Source organism: Tursiops truncatus, chromosome 5 (assembly GCF_011762595.2).
Source record: "Tursiops truncatus isolate mTurTru1 chromosome 5, mTurTru1.mat.Y, whole genome shotgun sequence".
Lineage (NCBI taxonomy): Eukaryota > Metazoa > Chordata > Mammalia > Artiodactyla > Delphinidae > Tursiops > Tursiops truncatus.
Genome location: NC_047038.1, coordinates 112,826,941 through 112,841,624, shown reverse-complemented (window position 1 = coordinate 112,841,624; position 14,684 = coordinate 112,826,941). Strand labels below are relative to the sequence as shown.

At 43.3% G+C, this 14,684-nt stretch overlaps 1 protein-coding gene across 5 annotated transcripts in view; it reads right to left on the bottom strand.

Moving 5' to 3' along the window:
* The window catches only part of ZNF827 (zinc finger protein 827), a 180,888-nt gene that overhangs the window by 123,769 nt on the left and 42,435 nt on the right, over nt 1–14,684 (bottom strand). For 4 of the 5 annotated variants that reach the window (XM_033857322.2, XM_033857323.2, XM_073805521.1 and 1 more), the window contains exons 3-4: nt 8,575–8,747; nt 2,633–3,113 (exon numbers count right to left, since the gene is read on the bottom strand). In XM_033857322.2, coding sequence (XP_033713213.1) covers nt 2,633–3,113; nt 8,575–8,747 — 654 coding nt within the window. The remainder of the gene's footprint in view (nt 1–2,632; nt 3,114–8,574; nt 8,748–14,684) is intronic. The other variant, XM_073805520.1, reaches the window with a different exon arrangement.

The following is a 14,684-nucleotide window of genomic DNA, read 5'->3' as shown; positions in this document are numbered from 1 at the left end:
TGGTCCCGGGATCACAGTCACAGACACAGCCAGGTAGAACACCACAATGACGGGAGCTATCAATTCTAGAGCCTGACCAACGAGAGAGTGAGTGGAAGAAAAAGAAATAAATAATGCCTCCCCACCTCTGGAAAATGTATTCCTTTCCTTTTCCCGTGGGCTGCGTTGCCACTGTCACCAAGTTTACATTTACATCCAAATATGCACACACACAAAAAAATTACCAATGCATCTCACTCCCCGGTGACTTTGTAACAGGTTGCTAGGTAACAGTGCACACAAGTCAGGTTTCAGGACCTCTAGTAAGCCACCATAAAATAGCTGCGCGGGCCTTCTGCATAAACAGCATGCATTTGTTATCTGTTTTCTTATGCCAACTGATCAGTCAGTAAATACTGCGACTGCCAAACCCGTAAACAAGTCCCCATCAATAGCCGACTGAGAAAACAGATCACAGTATAAGGCCTGGGTGCACAGTTTTTCACCCCAACGTACCGACTGGCTTCTCCTCTTGTGTTTTTCCTGTCTGCAAGCCTGGCTCCCAGAAGCCACAGGCCTTATCTTGTGCTCCCTGAGACTGGGTCTGGGGCTAATTACAGCCTGATGCCGGGCACTCACAGCTGAGCTCAGCAGGAATTGTGTCCCATCAAACCTTCCTCCACCCCCACTCACCTTCCTCAGGATTAAAAACTTTCTGGAGTCCTGGAGTAAAGGGAGTACCCTCTTCCTAAGAGTTACTAACCCCATCCTGAGTTTCCCCTGTCTGCTAAGTAAGGAAATGTCCCCGTTTGTTTCTAAGCTATGCTAAGTGAATATGCTATTGCATTCCTTGGGAAAGTGCTAGAAGAGCCCAGAAAAAGGGCCCTTTTTGCTCTGACATTGGTGGGAGAGACCATCAAAGAAGAACCAGAGATCTCCCAGAAGTGAAAACTAAAGGATCAGCAGCGAAAGGAAAACCAGAAGCCTGAATTTCCCCCACATTTTCAAAAATGTTTAAATACAAAAAGCAGAGTCTCAAAGATCACACGTCCCCCTAGGTTGGGATACAAGAGGAGAAGACAAGGGAAGACCATTCTTCACTGCCACGGTTGAATTTCTGACACCCGATCATTTCCGGTGTAGGACGAGCTCACTCATCTTGCAGGGTGGGATGCCTCCCTGTAACATTTCCATCTCAGTTCTTTCTGCGGTGCCTCATTTCCATCCCCTGCCTTTCCTCATTTCTCCCAACCAGCGCTGTGCACTCCTGAGGGGCAAAGACCTGGGGTGATGGGGACATTCCAGAAGACCTGACTGAAGTGTCACTGAGCAAAGGGACTTCAGAGTGAAGCAGAACCTCGAATTCACCTGGCGATGACATTTAGTGAAATGCAATTCACAGTCCATTTAAAGGAAGGTGGTGACCAATTATTCTCCATTTAAAAGGGTATTGTCAATCTCCAAAGAGCTGAAATGGCATTTGGAAATCATCCTGGGGACTGCCATCTTCACTGAAAGATAGAACCAATTCTCAGCCGACCTTTCCCCACCCTCCACATCTCTTTTAAAATTTAAAATCAGACATTAAAAAATATAATGAGTAGCAGCACAGACCCACAACATGTTTTCTCATTCCAAAACGTCAGGGAAAACAGCGCTCCCTCAGCATCTCTACACCCCCCTCATTCAACTCCACAACTTAAGGAATTGAGGGGAAAAAAAAGAAAAAAACTAAAAGAAACATCATGCATAATTTGATGGTGAAAGTGATATCAATTAGTAATAAGTTTTGAAAACATACTCCATCGTTTTTCTAAAAGGCACTGGGGCAGTTGCAAAAGAATGTTTAAAAAAAAATTTTTTTTTTTAATTACACTTTACATGAGGTACCTGGAGTACTTATGTTCATAGAGACAGAAAATAGAATAATGGTTACCAGGGGCAGAGGGGAGGGTGGAATGGGGAATTCTTGGTTAATGGGTACAAGGTTTCAGTTTGGGAGGATGAAAAAGTTCCAGAGATGAATGGTGGTGATGATTACACAGCAATGTGAATGTACTGAATGCCAAAGAACTGTATACTTAAAAATGGTTCAAACGATACATTTCATGTTAGGTATATTTTACCGTGATAAAAAAACTTTCCATTAGAAAAAACAAAATTTAAAGATAATTTTATCAGTTGCTCAAATTTTAAAACTCTATAATTCCTAATAGTAGTCTCTGTGTACACGTCCTTTAAAAATCTTTTAAAGCAAGGCAATAAAGAACTCGAATAACACAAAGCAAGATGACCCGTACAAGCACTTTAAAGAACCCAACGGAGAGACAAGTTAAAATGACTCAAGGTCACACCAAGAACTGTCACCAACCTGGCTCACGCTGTGGCCTGTCCCCCACAACAAGAACTCATAAAGGGGGAAAACCAGAAAGAAATCAACAATCCCCGTTGTTTTCAGACCCAAACCACAGCCACGCCTACTTCCAAAGGACTGCAAAAAACAAGTCTCAAGGAGAAAATGTATGAGCGTGCAGACAACTGGAATCTCAAGCGATCTTGAAATCACTTAGTCCTACCAGCTCATTCTATAGATGAGAATACTGGTAGAGGGATAGAGAAGAGAGAGAGAGAGAGGACAACCCTCTTCAAGTACCTGACAGCTTCATGAGAAAATCAGACGCCATCTTAACAGAGATGTCCTGGCTGAACAATGCGGACGCACTGTTGGCTGCATACTCGGAGGGCTCTCTCAGCTTCGTGTGGTTGGCCGGCCTGTCGGTAGCATTCAGAGTAAAGGAGGTTGGCAGGCCATTATCTTCCTTGGGCTCCTCCTTCACCAGCAAAGGCGAGACGCCAGCCCCACCCTGGCTAGTCCTCTCTGGAGTGCTGGACGTCATCATGGTCCCCACTAGCTCTGTCCCTCCTCCTTCCCTTTGCTGCCCCAGGCAGGCACTGTCACTGAGGTGGGGAGATCCCTTGACATCGGGGTCTGGGATCTCCTCCTTCACCTTGGCTTCTGTCCTCAGGAAGTGCTGATGGCAACGCATGTGGAGTTTCAGGCTGAAGTGACGGGAGGAAGTGAAAGGGCAGAGCTGGCACTGAAAGGTCTCTCCCCGGTCCTGGTGCTGATGAACCTGGCGGAGAAGCAAGGAGAGTGAGCTAGCCACCGTGTGCTGATGCAAAACGCCCTGCTGTACATCCGCGCTACTCAGCAACAATTTCCTCACGGTACAAAGGGCCGGCCCAGGGAATCTCATCGCTAGAGGAGCACTTCATTATGTGCTTCAGGTCGTGAGGGCCATCCCTGAACACAAAGCAGGTCCACGTTGGTTAAGAATCCATTAGTAAAGCCATACTCACGACTGAGGATGCTGTCTGCCAATGGAGGCCGTCTGGGGTAGAATCCTCCTAATATTCTAGTCATCCCATCTCGGTTGATGTCTTCAGAGAAAACATTATAAACCCAGCACGATTTGAACTTACATACTTACTAGTTGGGGGTCAACAGAGGTAACCTGTCAAGTAATATAAATACACTGCAGGGACCCAATTATTACCACCCAGAGAATTAGTTACATTTTGCAAACATAATTTCCATTTTCAAAAATGCTTCTCCAGGTAATTAAGAATGTGGAAAATAATGCCTCCAGGGTATTCCCATTTCACAGACAGAGAAACTGAGACCCCAAAGCACGTGGCTAGAGCAAAATGACATATAAAGGAAGCAGAGGGGGACAAAAACCAGGGGTTGATGCCCACCAAGCTGTCTCAGCAAGATGGAACCAGTGTTTCCAAACGTGGTTCTGTCTGCAATGAAAGAATGCAGACTTTTAAACACAGTTCCAGCCTGGCCTGCACAGTACCTGTAAAAATGGCTAGAAACCTTTTTTTTACTTCCTGTCACAATCAAATTTAGTGCTTGAAAAAGTGAGGAAATCATTGCATTGGCCCGAGCTGGCAGGTGCTCATAAGCTTGTAACTTCCCCATTCATCTCTGCCAGTGTACTTCAGGGCTGACCTGCTCCACCCTGCTATTTCAGGACTGGCCCTCCCTTGAGTAGAAACTGCCAATGGTGGAGATTTGGGCCAAGAGATTTGGGGAGTTGTGTGATTTTGGACAAACGAGTGGTTGGAATTCAAAACCCAAGTCAAACCGACCTCTCATCTTTGAGCGGTGATCTAGGCAGGATTTGAATCCAGGTCTAAGGAAGGTTAAAGGTTAAAGATTCCTTAATCCACTGGGCCACCTGGCCCCTCTGCGCGGGCTTCCTTTCCAAGAGTGCAAGTTTTACTACAGCCGTTTATGCGTTCTGAGTGCAATCCAAAAGCATTATTCACCAGCCAAAACATACTTTTAAATAATGTTGAGTGACCAACAAAAGCAAAGAAATTAAAAGTTAATGGTGAGATCCTGTCGCTACAGCACCCCACTGTGGCTTTTTGAAAAAAACAACAGAAGAGATTCTGGGTCCCCCAAAGCCTGAATTTCTCCACAGAAATAACCGTATACACTTAAATTCAGTTACAGCAAAGCCGTGCTCATTAAAAGGCTTCCCCTCTGCAACCTCGGGAGGGGCTGGAATGGGGGGACACACAGTCTTGGTCACCAGCTGTTAACTGTCTCTGTTCTTTCTCAACAAAGGGACTTCACTCTGGAGCGGAGCAATTCATTTACTTTCTCACTCACAGAATCGGGAAGATTCCCCACCCTCTCCTCCAACCAGTTCACACAGGAGCAAGCACCTTGCGGGGGGGCCTCAGGTCACAGCCCCAGGGGACCCTGACAGGTGCCAGCCACAGCTCGCCCCGGAACCAGGTGGCAAAGGTCATGAGGCTGAAAGCTTCCGGCGTCCCTGGGAGCAGTGCGGTGGGGCAGATTCCATTTCAGGAGTGTCCTGACATCTATTGCCCCGGGAGAGGACAGGAGCTAATCCAAGAACAGAAGCTCCGGAAGCAGCTTCTGGAAAAAGGAAAAGGACAGAGCCCATGTTCTAAAATCAAACAGGGAGCCCTGGATTCAAAAGCGTCTGTGCCCAAGTCCTGTATGCGGTTCCTCTTCCACCCGATACTGGCCTGGCTGTATTTAGTGGCAGAAAAATGAGTGACCGTTGAAAAGAAAAACAGTGGATGAAGTGTTGACGGTCACATTTAGAATTTTATTAGAGCTAGACCTTCCCGGAGGGGCGAAAGCTCGCATTTGGCCTTGGAGGGAAGGCTCTCCCCTGCTCTCCCGACAGAAAGGGATCATCTGTACTCTCTTTAGCCCGACATCAGCTTAAAATCCCCTCTTGGTCGGCTACTGTCAAGAAACACTTGACTAAAGCGTGTCATTCTTTCCAGGTCCCATAGAGACCTGCTTTCTGCAGGTCATCCTTCACAGAGAGAGCCTGTCACCACCCCAAGAGGTGGGAAGTATAAGGGCTACTGCATCACTGGGTCTACCTCCTGGTAGCAGCTGGACAAACACGAGGACACTTCGGGAAACATCTCCACCTCACTGAGGGGACAAGGCAGGCCGGGAGGGGGCTTACCTAGGAGTCAGCTCCTTAGCTGGCAGGCCTGAGACTAGAAAAAGTCGGCGCCCTGACCCTTGCCTATTTCTTGCCGTTTCTTCACCCATGTTCCCGATCTCAGCCCTCCTCACCTTCTCTGTTCAATTTTAGCTTATGAATTCCGCATTTAATTCCTGTACGCTCGCTCATCCAGGAAAGTTGTAAAAGACTTAATGGAAATCTAAGATAACCCCGAGGAAGCTGGAGGCATTTACAAGCTCCTTCCGCAACAAGCCATAAAAACATTTGCGTGATATATGGAGGAGGAAAGGCAGGCTTTCAGAAAATTGTACAGTGCCTGAACCCAGTAAGTACTGTAGTTGTTGAACAAATAAAGTAGAATCCCGTTCTTCCTTAGGTAGCTTTATGTAATCAATATAGAAGGATACAGATTAGGATGATAATGGTTATTTCTGCGTGATGGGATTAAGGGCCAGTTTCAGATTCTTTTTATCAGTTTTTCTAAATTCTCAACACGAAAGCTATGTCATGAAGAGAGAAAAGCAATAAAATTTAGAGTAATTCTTTCATGCCATGTCATCGATTTATTTCTAAATGTAAATATATATTCAGATGGCTTTCGGATAATAATTACTACAGTAGCTGCATTTATTGCGTGTTTCTCCATGCTGGGCATCATATTAAGTGCTTTGTATCTGTTATCTCATTTAACCCTTATAACAAGTCCGTGAGATAGATCGTATGATTATTATCTCCACGAGCAGAAACGGAGCCTTGGAGAGGTTAAATGATTCACCCAAAGCTCCGCAGCTACTGAAAGTCATGGAACCGAGATTCTAACTGAGGTGTTTTTTTTTTTACCACACAGTTTGAGATCCTAATCTATAGGCTATACTGTCCCTACTTCTGAGGTAGGACTTGTTTTAGAAAATCTATCCATCTCGTAGCCTCTGGTGCACAGAGCAAAGAATATGTGTTCCTAAGGCCACAGCTATTATGTTTCTCTGTAGACTATGTTCTCAAAATCTACCAAAATGAAAGTATGCCTCATCAAAATTAAATCATGAATTCTTTGATCAAAGCAAGAAACACGGGCCCATAAATGAGGTGGAGAACAGAAAAGAAAGCGGACACCATCTGATGAAATTAAACTTGCATAAGCCCCTCTCACACTCCCCTCCTCAAAAGCTCAACAGGTTAGGACACCATGAGTTTGAAGAAAGTAGTCATTTCACACCACTGCTTTATTGTACTGGTTATTGATTTGTTCTGAAAGCATTCTAAGACCCCACGACCCACAGAGCCCTGGCTGCTCTCATCTGCAACGCTGTCATGGCCGACGGTCTGTATCATCAAGGCACCCAACTCATCTCCCTGTAGTTTCAGGGTCAGTAGTTCTTGCTATTGAAAACCCAGTTTGTTTGTTTTTTTCCCATGGGTTTATAAATAGGTTGTTTTAAGTGACCCTGAGCTGAAAACAGGCTTACAAGGTGTCAGGCCAGATGCAAGTTTTCTGCTCACTGAAGCTTTAAATTTGCCAGAACTGATTTCTAAACACAGAGTAGGACACGGTAACAAAAACAAATTTTAGTTTTAAAGGCATTTCTTTGGAAGGCTCATCCTGCTAATCAAATCCACTTTGCAGGTGTAAAATACAAGATTTTACGCTGGGAAGAGTTGACAGAGGATGAGAGGGATGCAAGTAAAACACTGAGTCAGCTCAGTAAAATTCAACCAACCAGAACCCCTGGTTAAATGGATTCTGAAAATGAAGGGCCTGCTACTCCCTGGAGACAAAGGCAAATGGTAGAAAACAAATTATATCATGGCTTTAATTTATTTTTTTAATTTTCCAAGCAATTTCCTAAAGTCAGTAGAGGTTCTGTCTGATCATACATTTTTAGATCCACAATTCTAAACAGTGATTACTGATCTATTCAGAAGGATAAGACTGCAACATTTTGAAAAAAGCAAATACCTCAATTATGTACACATGCTCTTACGGCAGGAAAGTAAACGCTTTATAAGTAATGTCAACAGTGAGACAATATTGCAAACATCAGTGAAAATGATGGTTATTATTATTAAGGTGTTCAACAATAGCTATTGAAATGAAATAACCACCACTGAACACTTCTGTGTCAGATACTTTGCTAATACCTCCTTAAATATTAATGATATCCCTTCCAGATGAACATAATCATTCCCACTTAACAGATGAGAAAATTAAGTCTAAAGACTCATTTGCTCACCACTTAGCTAGTAAGTTATACAATAAGATTTAAAGGCAAGCCTGTCAAATTCAGAAGCCATGCTTTTTTGATCTCTTGGGTTTCCTCTTTGCATTCCTTAGCATTAATAGGGTCTGCTAAAAAGACTGCTAGATGACTAAGTTTCCCCCCAGCTCACATAAGAGTGACACATAGTCTAGTCAATTCCCTATATGCTCATTACAGGCGCAAGCCCCCCAGTTGCTCCTAATAGGACACTGAAAACAACGTCTTTAGATGTTTGCTAAGTGTGATCCCGGGAATTATGACGGCTCAAACATTGTCAGCCTCAAGGGGACTCAGTTTGTCAGGAGTGGCCCTCAAGCCTCCCACAGGGTGAAAGTTAAAGCCCAGGTGTCTTTCAATGTCCTCACGCTCCCTATAAGATGTCTCTGGGTGTGTAAGCTGGACGGCAAAGCAACAGCAGAAGAGGGCATTCCTTCCAGGAAGGGGGGCAGGTCCAGCAATCCTTCCTGAGCCCGTCTTTCCCTGCTTCTTGCTCTTCCCCAACTTTTCCTCCTAGTGCCCCAAAATGCATCACCGTGCAAGGCCAGTTAGGCTGTTGCTTCCCAATAGGAAAGGACGGTTCTACACTACGTATATTATTTGGATACTGAAGCTGCTCTCTGCTTTAAGTTCTGGGTTGTCAGATGGACTTGAAGATGCTTATAATGAAATCCTTTACAAGATCCTTTGCAATGGGCTTCATTTGCATTGCAATCTACCTTTCAACACGGAGCTCTGGGCATGGATTTGAGCAAGGGCCCGGGCTGTACCTGCCTCTCCGTGAGGCCCATCCACAGGTGGCTTACCTTCATGTGGGATTTGAGATTGTCCTTGCGAGCACACCGGAATGGACAGAGCGGACACTGATGGCTTTTTAAACCCGTGTGAATCACCATGTGCCGCTTCCAGTAACTCTTCCTTTTTATAACCAAACCACATATGGGGCACTGGAAAGGTTTTCCGCTTTCCTCTTCTGAAGCTTGGAAGAAGGAGAAAGACAGGAAAATTAAGGAAAACAAACAGGCACATTGCGTCCAGCGCTAATTCACATGCATTGCTCTATAAAGAACACTAAGAAGGAACTGGGGGGCTTGAGGGGGTTTTTTGTTTGGTTTTGGGGTATTTTGGGTTTTTTGGGTTTTGGGGTTCTGTGGGGTTTTGGGTTTTTTTGTTTGTTTGTTTTTGCTTCATCTTGTTTTGTTTTTTGCCATTCCAAGACTTTATATCTATGAGGAAGCTTTATTACTGCTTTTCTTCAGGTAGAAACCCACGTTCACCTCATTACGTCCATCTGGGTTCCATTTTTTTAGAATCTGATCAACCTGCCTGGGGAAAGCCCTGCTTCCAGAGGCCATCCCACACTTCGGAGGGCATCTGTCCCAGCTCAGCCCAGAGAAGACTGGCTTCAGAGCCTTTGTTTCCTGAAGGAAACTGCCAGACTCAAGTTCACATCTGAATTCCTGAACTTGGAAAAGGGTAAGAAATAAAGACAAGTCAAATGGGACGGAGAACAACACCACAGTGAAAACCAAACAGCCGTCATAAACCTCACAAGCCCAGCTCCAGTGGAGACAAATTTCAGGCTCCTACTGCTGACTTGTTTAGTTTCGGCTCCAGCAGATTCTGCTGCCAATTTGGCCATCAGGGGGTCTTAAGGTCAGGGGTTGTCACCCTCTTATTTCTGTCCCTCGGGTGGCCACTCAGATGCACTGCCCTCCTCTGCACAGAGACTGGGCCCCACCACTCACTTTGGGAAGAGCTACAACCGGGCAGCTGCCAATGCTTCCATTTTTCAGGAAATCCAACAAACCAACTACTTCCTCCAAGGAAAGCAGAGATCACTCTCTCCTCCACCAGCCCCCAAGGGGAGGGTGTCCATTGTGACACTGTGTTGCTACACATCTAGTCTATCAACTTATACTGCTCAGGGCCACACTAGCCTCTGCGATTTAGGGATATAGGAAAACGAGTAGAGTTAAGGACACAGACTGTCTGTTCTTAATCATGAGGAATCAGGAATATTTCCAAACTGATTAAATAAGTTGTAATACACCCATGAAATAGAACATGAGAAACCATTTTTTAAAATGAACTAGATCTATAGATGCTAATATAGAAACATGTCCAAGCTATTACACTTAGTGGATAAAGCAAGAATTGAAACTATGTATCTAGGGAGATTCTATTTTTATTTTCTAAAAAATGGGAATCAATTGCTTCTCAGACCATTAGGTGAAAGGTTGGTAGGGGACTTTCTAAAGGATGAATCAAGCTGACAACACCTAAAACCATTCATCTCAACAGCACTAAAAATGGGACAGACATTGTGTGCCATCTATGAAATATTCTTACAAAATATTTAATCAAGCTTCGACATAACTAGTAAATTTACTGGAAATACAGGTTGTTTTTTAGAAATGTTAAACACACCAAGAGGGATGGAATCAGACAAATTCAGAATGTGGGACGTTCTGTAGGACAGATGACCCAGTTTCTTCAACAAGTAACTGGCATTTTAAGAAGGGAAGAGGTTATAGATGAAAAGACACTTAAGAGACATATAAAGCAAATGCAAGGTGTGAAGCTTATCTTGCTCCTGATTTGAACAAAGCATTATAAAAAGACACTTTTGAGATAATTAAGAAAATACTGATTATAGCCCGGGTGTTCCATAATATCATGTAGCAATTGTTGATCCTCTTAAATGTTGTAATAGTTATCGAGGCTATTTGTTTTTAAAGCCCTTATATATATGTAAATATTTACAAGCAAATGAATATGAGGTCTGGGATTTGCTTTTAAATACTTGAGCACAAAAAGAAAAAAAAGAGGGGAATAGGAAGAATGGGATGAATAAATGAAACGAAAGAAATGATATCTTATTTTTAAAAAATGATATTTTATTTGTATGAGAATTGTCTAGAAGCGTACCCAGGAAAACATTAAGCAGTTCATTTTAAAGCACTGTGGATTAAAGGGAAGGGGTCACGGTGGGAAACTTTTGTTTTCATTGTATATTCGTCTGTACCATTTGAATTTTTTAATATACACATTACTTTCATAATTTTAAAAGGAAATATTCCCAAGTGTAAACTTTAAAATAATCATAAAATGTATTCATGGAGTCAACTGAATCTCCACATGCAAAGAGCCACTTAAAATGGATGGAATCAGAAGAGTTCTGGAATAAAGTCAGGGCACTCCCAAGATGCCGTTTTTACAGGTGTAAGCAATATTGGTTAGCTCAACCAAGCACCTGGAAAGAGAATCCTCTACCTCAAAATATAACCTTCAAGTCTGGAAATTCTCCTTGTGATGTGTTCCATCACAAGTATTTCCTTTTTTTGATTGGGGGATGAGGTGGGGACTGAGGATTTCCTTTTACTTTAGGAAAAGCACACTTTGCAGAGGTCTATAAACACGCTTTTTATAAACCCACACGAGCTTTCCTGCTGTGTCTCGTTGTTGCTTGCCTCTGCTGACCTCTCCTGACCTATCCCTAATTCGGCCTCTCATTTTCTATCCTGCATTGTCATTCCCTCTGCTCTGATATCCTGATCACAAAGATGACATGTTGACCAACAGATTTGAGAGAAAAGACTGAATCAGGCCCCTAGGTGAGATTAGTGTCATAAGCCAGAGGGGGGGAAATGATGACGATGTCTACTTGGGGTTGTAAGAACATCAAAGTAGGCTTCCACTAATTCCCATCTTCAGGAAGTATTTCCTACCGTCTAAACCCTAAATGGCCTAATTTTACACGATTGTCTGGGAGAGGAGAGAAAAACTGAGATGTCCTCCACTGACCTGAGATTTCCTTGCACATCATAGGAGGCCATCAAAGGCCATTTACTGACAAGAGGAACGCTGCTGGCTTCCCCCAGACAACTTGCTTTGCCTAATGTGATCTATAGGCTTCCTATTTTTTCTGATGCCCTCCCAGCCCCTACCCTAATCACCTATTCGACATAGCAAATGGATCACAGACTACATACACTACATTGAACCCTGCATATTCATATTTCATATAAATATATTTTATTTGGGAGCTATGCTTCCTGAGCTTTAATTAATATCAAAATATATATGCATCGTGCACAAATTAGGGTGTCCTTGGATTGACTGGGAAAAAAGAATTCAAATACTCATACTGAAGAGAAACTAACAGCAAGATAGGTGGTCAAATAGCTACACTACTGTAACTGTTTGACATTTTTAACTGATCGCTGCGGGAAAGGAAGACAGAAGCCAATGATCAAAGTAACCAGAATACAAAGATCAAGTTTAAAAATTGGCCAGTAACTTCCCCTGGTAATATTTGCATTTTTATTTATTAAAAAAATTCATATTTTAGTAGGATGCCCTCCACACGTATACGATGTTGTTAACTGCTTTAGAGAAAGGCGAAGTAAGGATGGACTCTATTTTGTATGCCAAAATATTTTCAAGGAACGGATAGCTGTAAATTTCACTCAAATTTCGAGCCTAAGGAAATAGGACCACTTCCTCAGAATGAACCACACATTCTCGAGGCAACAGGATTGAAGTGTTCATAATTTTACCTAGTTTACAACTGTCCGATGAACAACTTCCCCCAGATACACCACTAGTCAGTACCACTGCAAACAAAACTAAATTCCACCAAATGCTACTAGACCTGGTGGGATGGATAGCTGCTAATTTGCTCCCTTGGAGAAAACATTTTCTCTTTATAAGCAATAATATTATTGGAATAAAAAGCAATACTAAATGTGTGTAAAAGGCCTGTCATGCAGTAAATGGAGGCTATCCGTAGTAGCTATGGTAAGAATAGTAGTGACAATAAACTCTTCCCTCCAAAGCAGAACGCTTACCACCACAGCAGATGTAAATTTTTTTTAATTAATTAATTAATTTATTTATTTTTGGCTGTGCTGGGTCTTCGTTGCTGCGCGCGGGCTTTCTCTAGTTGCGGCGAGCGGGGGCTACTCTTTGTTGCGGTGCGCGGGCTTCTCAATGCGGTGGCTTCTCTTGTTGCAGAGCACGGGCTCTAGGGCTCACGGGCTTCAGTAGTTGTGGTGCAAGGGCTCAGTAGTTGTGGCTTGCGGGCTCCAGAGTGCAGGCTCAGTAGTTGTGGCACACGGGCTTAGTTACTCCGCGGCATGTGGGATCTTCCCAGACCAGGGCTCAAACCCGTGTCCCCTGCATTGGCAGGCGGATTCTTAACCACTGCGCCACCAGGGAAGCCCCCAAGCAGATGTAAATTTAAACAATTAACATCACATGAGAAATATGTAGCTCAGGGCTTGGCCCAACATGGCAGATTATTCCTGGAGCCAAGAGGAAATAAAATTCAGCAGCAATCCACTGTGCTATTCAGGTAGGTCCAGCTCAGCCTGTGCAGAACTCTGATGGCCAAATTCAGCTCAGCAGGGGAAACAGAAAGATGGAAAAGATGGAAGGAGAAAAGAAGAAGGGAGTGGAGGCAGGAACTGGCTAGGGCAGAGCTGGAAGTCCTTACCTAGTGTCTCTAGCATCCAAAACAATGCTGGGGACCAAGTACAATTCAGTCATTGTGTGTTGGGCCATAATGAACTTAAGTGGAAGGGGCTGGGTCGAGAGAGTATCAGAAAATGAAACACGGGCTGGAAATGGAAGAAAAAGGTCCAGGAAGCTGCCAGTAAGTCCCAGCGGAAGTATGTTAACCCGAGAGCACATGCTTTTCACAGAGTATGCCCATACACATCTTGAAAGAATGAGTATATAAACCATGATGATCACATACTTATAGAGATGTTCACATACTCATAGCTCACTTATTTTCAAAATGAATTATGGAGCAACTAATGTTAACAATGCATGGAGTGTGACTACCTCATTAATAAAGTACAATGATATGTGTCATCTGTTTACAATGGACAGGATCTGTCCAAGGCAGAGAGACAATCTTGCAGAAGGTTTGACAGGGAATTTTAAGAAGCAACATATTTCATTCAAAAACAGAAAAAGTTTTATTTTGAGTTGATAGACAAATAAAGAAAGTAAGAGCAAGGAATTTTAAAGCGGGGAACAGTCTTGGAGGATAAATTCCGAGCAGTTCAGTGTACAGTTGAGGAAACTGAACTGAGATTTATGCTTAGTATGGTCCCTCTGCTCATTAGTGGAAGGGTGGGGATGACAGCCAATCTCTTCATGTCCGGTTGGTGCTCTGCCCCATTGTCTATACATAAAAACTTCATTGGGTTAAAAAAAAAAAAATCATGGAGGGTTTTAACTAAATCGCTGTAACTCAAGGTAGGTAATTTTTTAAACAAATGTAATTGTTTTGTAGGCTTTGAAATCAAACTTTGCCTTGTTACATCCTAAGTGGCAAGATAATTTGCAAGTGGGTCGTTTCCGCAAACAGACCTTTCCATACACATCGAAGGAGTTTAAGACGCCAGGTGGCCCTGGGTGTGTTTAATCCCTGCACCATCCGTCCCCACTCTAGGCCCACTAACCTACTAGTGCGTATCTCCGTAGGATGAGCCATCATCCTCCTTCCTAGCAATATACATGGATTTAACATCTTTCCATGGAATTTCTTGGGCATGTCTCTCAACTCCTATTTCAGGGAAACAAAACCTATGTTGGCAATGGATGTCACTGGGTCTTTCTGCTGTTACTGACATCAAGATAATCGATGCATATTTTAACAACTGGTAAGCATTCAGTAAAACTAAGAGAGAAGTCTGATATCTTGAAGCAGTCTAAGTTTAAATCACTGGGGAAATATAAGTGAGATCGGTGACAGATAGTTCTGAATCTTGATTAAAAAGTGAATTTTCTAAGGAAGTCCCTCTATGCCATCATCCCCAGATTACGGCTCTAATAACGATGGACCTAAGGGGAGTATCAGAAGAGGTGACCTGACTTTCTGGACTTTCTCTGCTTTTGC